The 12,466-nt window shown below is 44.7% G+C and overlaps 1 protein-coding gene across 1 annotated transcript in view; it reads left to right on the top strand.

Moving 5' to 3' along the window:
- The window catches only part of LOC122562950, a 45,962-nt gene that overhangs the window by 14,551 nt on the left and 18,945 nt on the right, over positions 1–12,466 (top strand). Inside the window, exons 4-6 of the mRNA XM_043716252.1 lie at positions 9,001–9,189; positions 9,524–9,622; positions 11,680–11,801. Of these exons, the coding sequence (XP_043572187.1) occupies positions 9,001–9,189; positions 9,524–9,622; positions 11,680–11,801 (410 nt within the window). The remainder of the gene's footprint in view (positions 1–9,000; positions 9,190–9,523; positions 9,623–11,679; positions 11,802–12,466) is intronic.

Here is a 12,466-nt window from a genome sequence, read left to right as displayed (position 1 = left end):
GCACCACGTTAGCCAACCTCCAGTCTTCCGGCACCTCACCTGTGACTATCGATGATACAAATATCTCAGCAAGAGGCCCAGCAATCACTTCTCTAGCTTCCCACAGAGTTCTAGGGTACACCTGATCAGGTCCTGGGGATTTATCCACCTTTACCCATTTCAAGACATCCAGCACTTCCTCCTCTGTAATCTGGACATTTTTCAAGATTTTCCTTGCCCTGCTTTTTCTACCTAAGATGATAGCTGTGATTGGTTTTCAAACTACAAAATCCTGGTCCCAAGTAAAGTTTCATGGAAATCCCACAAAGTAATTTCCTTCCTTAACAAGGTAGAGTCAGGTGTCATGTCAAGTTCTCTTTACTCTGTTGCTACATAATCAATTCAATTCCTGCACTAATCCTGCAAGTCTCCAGGGTCATTTGTAAGTCACTTGACACAGAGACTTGAACAGATTCAGTGACCTGGCTTCCACCTTCACTATCCACACTTTGAAAAGCTTAATGTACAAATTGAACATAAAGATCAGTATTTAATATAACACATCTTTGATCGCTGAAAGGGAAAGGCCAGTGATTTATGCAGGAGCTGACAGTGAGACTGGAAATGGTAGGATTCAGTCTGGACACCAGGAAATGACAGAAACTTCTTAACAAGTGACTGAGTGAAATGGACTTGTCTCCTTTTCTACTTGGGACTGGGGAATAGTTGGGTCCTAGTTCCACACAGTCTTTTCTTGGTGCCCCCAACATCTGTGTCTCCATCACCCCCTAATGGGAAAAGCAGATGATATTGGGGATTGAACGTATTGGTCATATTGGAGCTGTCATTTCAAAAATACAAGCCGAGTCACAACAATGTGTCATCCACAAAGTTTCCTGCTTTTTCCTTCTGTGAGGAAAGTTTGTGATCTCCGTAGCAGTGAATGTTGAATTGTACCTCCAGCAACTCTGGTGCTCTCACACAGCAAGGCTTCAGGCTCTGGGTGCTGGAGTGAAATTCTCTTGTCACAGCTCTGGGGTTCAATAGTTTCTGCAATGACTACACATAAAATACTGTCTCTGTGACTGTGCCTGTGACTGTGACTGCATCTGTTACAGAGTCTGTCTCTGTGTCTGTGAGTGTATCTATCTCTAATTGTATCTGTGCCTGTGACTGTGTCTGTAACCATATCAATAACTATCTGTGAGTGTGACTGTGTTTGCAACAATGTCTGTGCTTGTGACTGTACCTATCCATGGCTGTATCTACAATGATATCTGTGACTGTATCTGTGATTGTACCTGTGTTTGTCTCTGTGACTGTATCTGTGATTGTACCTGTGATTGTACCTGTGTCTGTCTCTGTGACTGTATTTGTGACTGTACCTGTGATTGTACCTGTGTCTGTCTCTGTGACTGTATCTGTGACTGTACCTGTGATTGTACCTGTGTCTGTCTCTGTGACTGTAACTCTACCTGTGATTGTACCTGTGTCTGTCTCTGCGACTGTATCTGTGATTGTGTCTGGATGTTTTGACCTGCAGCTGTAGTGATCACAGTTGAAGAGTTCAATGTGGAAAAGGATCACGACTGGGTCAACATTGGAGTGAGGAACCAGATGGACAGCAGAACTGTACGAGAATCCCTGACCGGGAGCCTGAGGCAGGGACAGACCTACCGCATCCCCTTTTCCTTTGGAGTCCAAGTCTACCTGCATTTCCATTCTGACAGCAGCAATCAGTTCCGAGGATTCCGGTTCAGTTACAATGTCGGTGAGTCAGTATCAGTGACAACAAATCCTTCGCAGTGACAAAGGACCAAACCAGACCCCCGTGCCCCTCTGCCAGTTCAGGACTGAGGGAGTGCTGCACTGAGTCACTGACGCACGAATTGAACTCACTGTCTGACAGCTGAGGCATGGAAAACAGGTGATGGCACTGTTCAAGGAAGAGCAGGGCGCGTCTCATTGGCCTTTTTGGGAATACTTATCCTGACACCAGGATTGTGTCTATGATCCCAACACAGGGCTTATTGACTCATAGACATTTACAGTATATAAGGAGGCCATTCAGCCCATCAAGTCCATGACAGTTAACTAACATCTGACTGCATTAATCCCATTTTACAGCTCTTGTCCTATAGCACAATGGCAAAGCAAGTGAATAGCGAAATATTGCTTAAATGTTACATGAGTTTCTGACTCAATCACCCTTCCAGGCAGTGTATTCCAGGTTCCAGCACACCCTGAGTGAAAAAGCAACTCTCCTCAGCTTCCAGCTTTCCTTCCTATCTCCATCTATCTATTGGCTTGGAGACAGAGGGTGGTCACGGAAGGGTGTTTTTCAGACTGGAGGCCACTGATCAGTGGAGTGCCACAAGGATCGATGCCGGGTCCACTGCTTTTCGTCATTTATCTCAATGAAATGAATGTGAATATAGGAGGCATGGTTAGTAAGCTTGTAGATGGCACCAAAATTGGTGATGTAGTAGAGAAGGAGGAAAATGATCTCTGTCTGCAATGCGACCATAATCAGCTGGGCCAAAGGGCCAACGAGTGGCTGATGGAGTTTAATTTAGATAAATGTGAGGTATTGCTTTTTGTTAAGGCAAACCCAGAACAGGATTTATCCAATTTATGATAGAGTCCAGAGGAATGTTGCTGAACAAAGAGACCTTGGGGTTCAGGTTTATAGTTCCTTGATAGTGGAGTCGCAGGTAGACAGGGTAATGAAGGAAGCTTTTGGTACACCTGCCTTTATTGGTCAGTGCATTGAGTACAGGAGTTGGGAGGTCAAGTTGAGGCTGTACAGCACATTGGTTAGGCCGGTTTTAGAATGCTGCATTAAATTCTGGTCTCCCTGCGATGAGAAAGGTGTTGTGAAAGTTGAAAAGCTGCAAATAAAAATTATAAAGATGTTACTGGGGTTGGAGGGTTTGAGCTACATGGAGAGGCTGAATACATTGGAGGCATTTTCCCTGGAGCGTTGGAGGCTGAGGGATGACCTTATCGAGGTTTGTAAAATCATGAGGGGGATGGATAGGGTGAATGGCCACGGTCTTTTACCCAGGGTAGGAAAGTCCAAAACGAGAGGGCATAGGTTTAGGGTGAGAGGGCAAAGAATTAGAAGGGACCTAAAGGACAACTTTTTTTTCAACACCAAGGGTGGCTCATGTATGGAACAAGCTGCCAGAGGAAGTTGGAGAGGCGAGTACAGTTATAATATTTAAGAGACATTTGGACAGGTACATGGATAGGATACAGGCCAAACACAGGCAAATGGGTTCGTTCAGGTTCGGAAACATGGTCAGCATTGACGAGTTGGGCTGAAGGGCCCTATTCATATCTGTATGACTCTAAGAGGGACCAGGCGTTCATTACACACTAAGGGCAGAAGGTCCTTCTCATCTTATTACAAAGTAGAACCAAATCATGGATCTCTAGTTGCTCCCCAACCCACAAGTGAGTCGCTACAGGATCGATCAGGTTAAGGAGAGAAACGTGTGGCCCAGAGACTTTTGTGGAAGAAATGGATTCAGACTCCTGGGCCATTGTCACCTGTACTGGGGAAAGAGGCAGCTGTTCCAATGTGACGGGCTCCAACTGACTCATGCTGGGACCAAAGTCCCGGAGAATCACATAACAGGGGCTGTGGAAGGGGCTCTCAACTCAATAGTAGGCGGCAGCGACCCTTCATCAGAATTGATGGGTCCTCACTCCTGAAGAGGAGTCATACCAAACGTTAACTCTGTTCATCCCTCTCTACGGATGCTGCTGGACCTTTTGCGTTCCTCCAGGCACTTTCTGGTTTTGCTTCAGTTTTCCAGCACCTGCAGTTCTTTGTTTTATTTTGGTGGGGGGGGGGGGGGGGTGGGGGGGGAGGGTGCAGGTCCATGGAAATTTAGAAATTGAAGGTTAAAGTCATAGGTGGAAATGCAGGTTAGTAATGAATGTGTTTACAATAAAAACACAAAAGGAAGGGGCAATGTGGATGAAGGGTCATAGCACATCAAAGAATCATAAAACTGTCAAGAAATTTGATAATAAAAGGGCTTTGTATCTGAATGCATGAAGCATTCTGAATAAAATTGAGTTAACGCTGTTACCACACAGGGTAAATTTTTCTGCTTAATTTAAACCAGCAACACAGAAATCCCATGCAGAACATTCGAGAGGCCAAGAACTATTTAAAGTCAAAAGTAACAACTTTATTTCTTAAAGTATGATAGAGGATAATTAACTAACAACTATTTACAATCCCTTCCTCGAACCTATCTCTTACTTTCCTTTCTCTAATACTCGAGCTGAAAATGTGTTGCTGGAAAAGCGCAGCAGGTCAGGCAGCATCCAAGGAGCAGGAGAATCGACGTTTCAGGCATGAGCCCTTCTTCAGCCCTTCTTCTACAATACTAGCCCAATAAAACCCCCTGATTAAGATGCACCAAAATTCAAGTTTTCAACACCAGCCAGATGTTGAACCTTCTCTTCCTCATTCTTCTTTTCTTCTCCTTAGGGATTTCTGATTCCAAGTTTACTGATCGATAAAGGTACCTTTAAGAGAGTTATTCTCAGGGCAGCCTGTACATACTTGGCAGTTCCCCTCCCAACTGTTCAATTTCCCCCCCCCCCCCCCGTCTCATACCCAAAGCACCGGATCATGTCATTGGCTTTTAAGATTGTCAATATATTAAATTCAAACTAATTGGAGTTTGGTATTTTTCAGGGTATAATTTAAACCGATTGGGCGAATTCAAATTTGCTTTGTCGTCTCCAGGCAACCAGCTAATTGAGTTGCTCAACCAAATGTTACATTATATTTTGCTCAAAACACTTGGTGCTGTGTTAGGTAGTTCTGCTAGCTTTAAACTCTCTTAAAGGTACAGTAACCCACATCTTCATAACAACACCTCAAACAAAGATGGATGGGTATGATTTGGTGGTGATTACTGAGACGTGGTTGCAGGGCGATCAGATTTGGGAATTGAATGTCTAAGGGTACCCTGTGTTTCAGAAGGACAGGCAAGAAGGGAGAGGATGTGGTGCAGCTTTCATATTGAAGAAAGAGACTGATGCTTTTGTGAGGAAATGATGTAGGCACTTCAGATTAAGATATTGAATCAGTCTGGATAGAGATACAAAGGGAAGAAGTCCCTACTGGGGGTGGGAGAAATCTATAGGTCCCGAACAGCAGTGGAGGGGAACGGTATAAGCCAGGAAATATTGCAGGCTTGTAAGAAAGGTACAGCAAAAATCATGGGTGATTTTAAATAACATTTAAACTGGATTAATCAAATTGGCAATGGTGACCTCCAGAGAGAATTCATTGAATGAATTAAAGATTGTTTCTTGGGGCAAGATGTTGGGGAGCCAACCAGGAATCAGGCTATTTTATATCTGGCATTCTGTAATGTGGTGTGATTAATTAATGAACTCAAAGAGAAGGATCTTTGAGGGAAGAGTGGTCATAGCTAGAATTTCATGTTCAGTTTGAGGGTGAGAAACTGGAGTCCCACACTAACATTCTGGTGTTAAACTGAGGTCAATATATAGGCATGCAGACAGATCTGGCCTGAATGAAGTGGCGGGAAGACTAAAAGGTAGGGAAGCTGATGAGTAACAGCAGATGTTTGAGGAGATTCTCAATTGGCTCCAAATAAAATATATTCCAGAAAGGAAGGAAGAGATGGGAAGGACATCCGTGGCTAAGCAAGGAAGTTAAACAAAGAGAACAATTGGCCATACCATTTACAAATGCCAGTAGCAGGCTGGAGGATTGGGAAACTTATAAAGATTAACAAAGGGTTACTAAAAACATCATAAAAAGAGCAAAGGTAAATTATGAAAGAAAACTAGTGCAAAATATAAAACTGGATAGCAGAAGCTTCTCTAAGTATATAAAATGGAGGAGAGTAGCTAAAGTGATTGTTAGTCCATTGAAGGATGAGACGGGGGAATTAATATTGTGGAACACAGAAATGGTAGAAACTCTAAATTAATACTTTGTCTCATTTTTTATGGTGGAGGATACTCGTCCCAATAGTAACAGGTAATGCAGAGGTTATAGAAAGAGATGATTTGAGAATAATAATTGTCACTGGGGAAAAAGTACTTAACAAACTCGAAGGGAGACATGTGACCAGGGCCTGGAGGCTTACATCCAGGGTCTTAAAGGAAACAGCAGCAGACTTAATGAATCCATTGGTTATAACATTCCAAAACTCCCTGGATGCAGGAAAAGTTACAGTAGATTGGAAAAATGAGAATAATTCAGAAACAGCAGGGAGGTAGGTAGTAGGAAAATAAAGACCAGTTAATTAATCATCTGTCATTGGGAAATTGTTAGAATCCATGTTAAGGAAGTAATAACTGGACATTTGGAAATTCAAAACACAATCCATCCGAATTAGCATCGTCTTATAAAAGATAAATCATATTTGATTAATTTTCTTTAAAGATGTAATAAACAATGTTGATAATGGAGATTCTATAGGTGTAGTATATCTGGACTTCTAGTAGATATTTGATAAGGTGCTACATAGAAAGTTAATACATAAGGTAAGACTGTATGGAGTTGGGGTAATGTGTTATATTGGATAGATTGGATTGCAGACTTGTAAGAAAGGTTCAGCAATTGTCGTGATTGACTAATTAACAGAAATGCAGAGAGTTGAGATAAACGTGTCTTTTTCTGGTTGGCCACAGGGTTTGATCTTTGAACCCAACTATTTACAGTCTATATATAATGTACAGGGATAGAAAGTAGTATAGTTAAATTTGTAGATGACTCTAAAATAGGTGGAAGAGTAAATTGCAATGAAAGAAACACAAAATTTACAAATGGATAGGAATAGGTTGGGTGTATGGGCCACAAGTTTCCAGGTGAATGTGGATAATTATGAGGTTATCCATCTCAATGAGAGGATTCCAACTGCAAAGAAACTTCAGAGTTCTTTAGTGCAGAGGGATCTGGGTGTCTTTGTGCATGAGTCACAGAAAACTAATCTGCAGGTACAGCAGGTAATAGGGAAGGCAAATGGAATTGTGGTTTGTGATGTTTATAGAGTATAAAATTTGGGAAGGCATTAGAGAGACCTCACCTGGAGTCTGGGTCCCCTTACCTGAGGAGGGATGTACTGAACGCAGTTCACAAGAGGTTCATTAGAGTGATACCAGAGATGAGGGCTTCATCTTATAAAGAGAGATTAAGCAGTTTAAACCTATACTCTCCTGAGTTTAGAAAAGTGAGAGGAGATCTAATTGAGGTCCATAAGATGCTATAAAGGGGTTTGTCAAAGTAGACACAGGGAGGATGCATGTGGAAGCAATCAGAGTGAGAGGCCACAGGTTTAGGATAAGGGGGTGGGCAGATTTAAAACAGAGATGAAGAGAAATAATGTCTCTCAAAGAGTGGTGAATCTGTGGAATTCACCATCCCAGAATGCAGTGGATGCCAGAGCGCTGAGTATATTTCCGGGTGAGCCAGATGGAGTTTGAATTAGTAACAGGTTGAAGGGTTATGGAGAGTGTGCAGGAAAATCGAGTTGAGGCCAAGGTGAGATCAGCCATAGCTGTATTAAATGGTGGAGCAGGCTCCAAGGGCTGTATTGTCTACTCCTACTCCAGCATTTATTGCCTGTCTCTAGTCTCCCGGAGGGTAATTAAGAGTCAACCCCATTGCTGTGGGTCTGGAGTCACATGTAGGCCAGACCAGGTAAAGATGGCAGCTTCCTTCCCTAAAGGACATTAGTGAACCAGATGGGTTTTTCCAACTATTGGGCAAAGGGTTCATGGTCATCATTAGACTCTTAATTCCAGATTTGTATTGAATTCGAATTCCACCATCTGCCACGGCAGGATTTGAACCAGGTGCCCAGAACATTACCTGGGTAACACCAATGGACAATCACCTCCCCAAAGTAGTCATGTTCTTATATTCTCAGTTTTAAATGAATGTGATCTTATTATATAGTTTGAGATTCTCTAATCATAGAAACATCTTCAGAACATTTCAAATAAGAGCTGAAAAAAACAACAACAGAAATTGCTGGAGAAACTCAGCAGGTCTGGCAGCAGCACCTATGGAGGGAAAGCTGAGTTAGTATTTCGGGACGAGTGAACTGATAGTAGCTGGGAAAATGTGGCAATTATTCGGATTTCAGGGAAGAAGAGAAGTTGGAATAGGTGAGAATGGGAATAGTGAGTGAGTAAAAGTGGGCTGGCTGTGCTTAAAGCAACCCGTTTCATAACATGAGCTGGGTGTAGGGGTGTTCAAATACTGACCCCTGGGGAATACCGCAACAAATCTTTGTCAAGTCTGAAACTACCTGCTAACTATTACTGTTTGTCACGGAATTGAACATGTATTAATATATAAATGTTATAACGGTAAATTATTTTAAAAACCGCTAAAGACCATTGTTCCCAGCATCACCATTGTGAGACACACCTTCATACCATATACAATCTGAGTGAGTGACTTTACCTCTTACACTCGGTCTCTTCCTTTCCATAGCAGTTTCCTGGTCAGTCCCGAGAAGCCACACATCATGACTTTTGTTTCAAGACTAGAGCTGAAAAACGTGTTGCTGGAAAAGCGCAGCAGGTCAGGCAGCATCCAGGGAGCAGGAGAATCGACGTTTCGGGCGTGAGCCCCTTCTTCAGGAATGGCTCATGCCCGTTTCAAGACTATAACCTGGAATGTTAGAAATCCAGATCTGATCTTACATTCCCCGCATTACCCTTATCAATACTGTCCACTCCATCTTCAACAAACTCATTGAGATTGGCTGGACATGACTTCTCATTTTCAAATCCTCGCTTTACATTATATTTCTGGATTTATTTGGTGTTATATTTTTCTTAAGCTTTGATTGCCATCACTTCAAAGATTTCCTCTGCTATCGATCCTACACACAGCTTGTAATTCGCAGACCTGTACAGTGCCCTTATACCCTACACCCTGTTTGTATGTTACCAACAAGACACCCTGATCGTACCTCTCTTTCTTTTTTTTTTCATAAAAAGTTCCCAGGGAACAACGTCATGTTCGGATCCTGGAGTTGACCGTGAGCTCAGTAATGTTGAAGTGGAGCCCATCTACAATTAAACCCACAGGCACCATCACTTACAAGGTGTACTATGGTCTCCATGGCAACCAGTCAACCCTGGCAGGATTTCACCTGGTCACGGGCAGGTGGTACTACAATCTGACAGGTAGGTTCAGGAAATCGCCTCCTCTCCCCAGCCCGCACTTCACCCTAACCCTCCCTTGAGACTCGGAAATCACAATTGGTGAGTCACTGGAGTGTGACAAAACCGCGAGGTGGGTAACTGAGTGTAACTGAGACCCTGCCATCCCAGTGAGTGAGTGGGACCACAGCAGAGTCACTCTGATGGAGAGTGGAGTGAGGAGGGAGGTTCAGCCACTCCCTCAGACAGGGTTAAACTGGATGTCACACATTGAGGGCACTGCCTTCTGCTGGAGGAGATGTTTGAATGCTGGCCTGTTTCCTTTCTAACTGCCGCTCCACTTCCCATCCAATCATAGGCCTGAGCAGTTCCACCTCGTATTTCGTTTACGTGGTCGAAGTGATGGATTGTGGGCGTGAGGACGTCGGTCACATGGTCAATTTCACCACCAGAAGCAGTAAGTACCAGGCCAAACCGACCCAGTTCCTGGGGAGCGCAGTCAAGGGCACTGTGACTCCACATACACTTGTACATGACACGTCACACTCAATCGCTGAGCTCCGAGACTGGCCACGAGCAATGCCAAGGGCTTTCGGTTACAAATGGTCAATCTGACCTTTCTCAGGACAATGCCCTCTGCCCTCTTGAGCTGGGTTCAGGAGGTCATTGATGCCTTGCATAGGTGGGAAGGGGGTGTAACAGTATCTGATGAAATGGCTTTGAACCACACGCAGTGCAGCTCAGAGTAAAGCTGATATTCGGGCTGAGGGAGCTGCTAGTTTAGGCTTTTGTCATAATGAACCCTGAGCTCATTTCACTTAAACTGGTAAAACAATCTCAAAGGAAATGCAGGAGCAACCCAGCTCAAAGTCCAAGGTACCTCAGGCTGTATCGAGGAATATTCTCTGAGGAAATTCAGACTCTCAGCTTCGTCTTAACCACACTAACAATATCCAGACTGGATGAAACCTGCAGTCTCTCAGAAAGAAGCTCCAGTGGCTCTCACTAGAGCAGGCCTGAGAGCAGGCCTGAGCGTAGGCCCAAATGTAGGCCACTGTACAGAAAGAGTGCAATGGGCCATAGCGAAATGTATTGTCCCCGCTGTTCTGGGAGTGGTACCTGATGATAATGGTTCAGCCACTGGTTGTGACTGCGTAGAGAGCTCCCTCCACTCTGTCCCCATCAAACACTCCCAGGGTCATGTACAGGATGATGTTCTCAGTATCTAACCAATCAGTGCTCAGTCTGCCCTGCTCTGGTGGGGGTTGGGGGGGGGTATATTGAGCTGCTTGGGGGGAGTCACCATTCTACCTCAGTCTAACAGTACACCTCGCCTGCTCCTCTCTCAGATCAGATGACTGTATCGGCGCTACCTCGTGCTCCCACGAGGAGGTTGAACAGTTTATCCACTACACCAACACCTTCCACCCCGACCTCAAATTCACCTGGACAGTCTCGGACTCCTCCCTCCCCTTCCTAGACCTTTCTGTTTCTATCTCAGGCGACCGAATCAACACGGACATCTACTACAAACCAACCGACCCCCAGTTCCAGCAATAAAGTTTCAACTTTGATCTCCAGCATCTGCAGACCTCACTTTCTCCTCTCTCAGATCAGCCATATATGACGCTGCACAGGACCCACAGCATCTCCCTCTACCCCAGCAACCAGCTGTCAGCTAAAACTTTCACAAAGAGGTGCCTCAAAGCTGAATACCTTCCTCGTTTCCTTCTGTTCCCACAACTGAGGGGCCTCTGACAGGCCTTCAACTCCATGACCTTCTCTTCCCCAGAAAGTCTGTCTCTACACTACCATGGGACAGTGTAGCAGGAGATGTACTCTGTATCTAACCCTGTGCTGTCCCTGTCCTGGGGCTGTCTGTGTCCAAGCCCATACTATCCAAGTCTGGGAGTATTTGATGAGCACAGTGTAGAGGGAGCTTTACTCCAGATTTAGCTCCATTCTATCCCTGTCTGGGAGCACTTGATGGCGACAATATAGAGGGAACATTTTTGTAGGTGAAAGTGAGGTCTGCAAATGCTGGAGATTACAGTCAAGATCAGAGTGTGGTGCTGGAAAAGCACATCCGGTCAGGCAGCATCCGAGGAGCAGGAGAATCAACGTTGCGGGCAAAAGCCCTTCGTCAGGATGTTAGATACACCACCTAATTCATGAGGAACCAATGAGCAGAGGCCAGGCTGAACTCACACTTCACCCTCCCCCAACTGCACAATTGTGTAAGTGGTCTGGGGGGGGTGGGGGGTGAAGTTGGGGGAGGGTGAAGTGTGAGTTAAGCCTGGCCTCTGCTCATCGATTCCTCATGAATTAGATGGTGTATCTAACATCCTGACGAAGGGCTCCGGCTCCTCAGATGCTGCCCAGCCTGCTGCGCTTTTCCAGCACCATTCTAATCCTGGACCCTTTTTTTTGTGTCTAACCCCGCCCTGTTCCTATCCTGGGATTAACGTTCTCTAATTAAACTGACTGATGTTTCCCTATTCTGTGTGAACGTAGGTAATCCTGTTATGTCTCTGCCTGACCCTGTGGATCTGAAGGTATTGGAGGTGGATCCTGGCACTGTGTTTGTTAGCTGGACAACAGCCAGCCCCTTTACCGGCCCACTGAGTGGATATCGGGTAAGCCTGATGTGATTATACACTGAGTGCTCCATGACACAGCCCTCCCATCATAGTACAGGGCATATCCAACCAACAGGACAATGACCTGTGACCCCCATCCATACCAGCAGAGTGAGAGCCACAGCAACACTTGGTGAGCTGTTAAAGAGCTTTCTGCCGGAGGGCCAAGAACAGCCGATAAAAGCCTCAAGACATGCCCAATTCAATCTCTTTCTTATCCTTAATTGACTCATAAACTTTCAACTTTACGTACGAAGGGAGAGAGAGAGAGAGAAAATGCAGTATAGAGCATGAAAAAACAACGAGCAAAAGCTGTTTTTATTCTGTTTTGTTTGTCAGATTACCAACACTTTTCTTGTCAGATGGAGTCTGTGTTTCAGGCTGTCCTGAGAGCTGACTGTGCCTGACCCATGGGCAGCAGGTCGTGTGCAGGGTTGAGGCCTATTCCAGTTGCCATAGAGACCTACAGCACAGAGAAAGGCCTTCCAGCCTGTCACGTCTGTTCTGTGGTTCTCACTGAATTAGTAATTCCAGAGATCAGACCTCAGAACCAAGGAGGGATGAACCCCGATCCCCCCAAGGCCATTCATTTGTTTGTCAGATTGCCAACACTTTTCTTGTCAGATGGAGTCTGTGTTTCAGGCTGTCCTGAGAGCTGACTG

The sequence above is a fragment of the Chiloscyllium plagiosum genome, chromosome 26 (assembly GCF_004010195.1).
Source record: "Chiloscyllium plagiosum isolate BGI_BamShark_2017 chromosome 26, ASM401019v2, whole genome shotgun sequence".
Taxonomy (NCBI): domain Eukaryota; kingdom Metazoa; phylum Chordata; class Chondrichthyes; order Orectolobiformes; family Hemiscylliidae; genus Chiloscyllium; species Chiloscyllium plagiosum.
The sequence above is the reverse complement of the archived record's forward strand: the minus strand, read 5'-3'. Positions and strand labels throughout refer to the sequence as shown.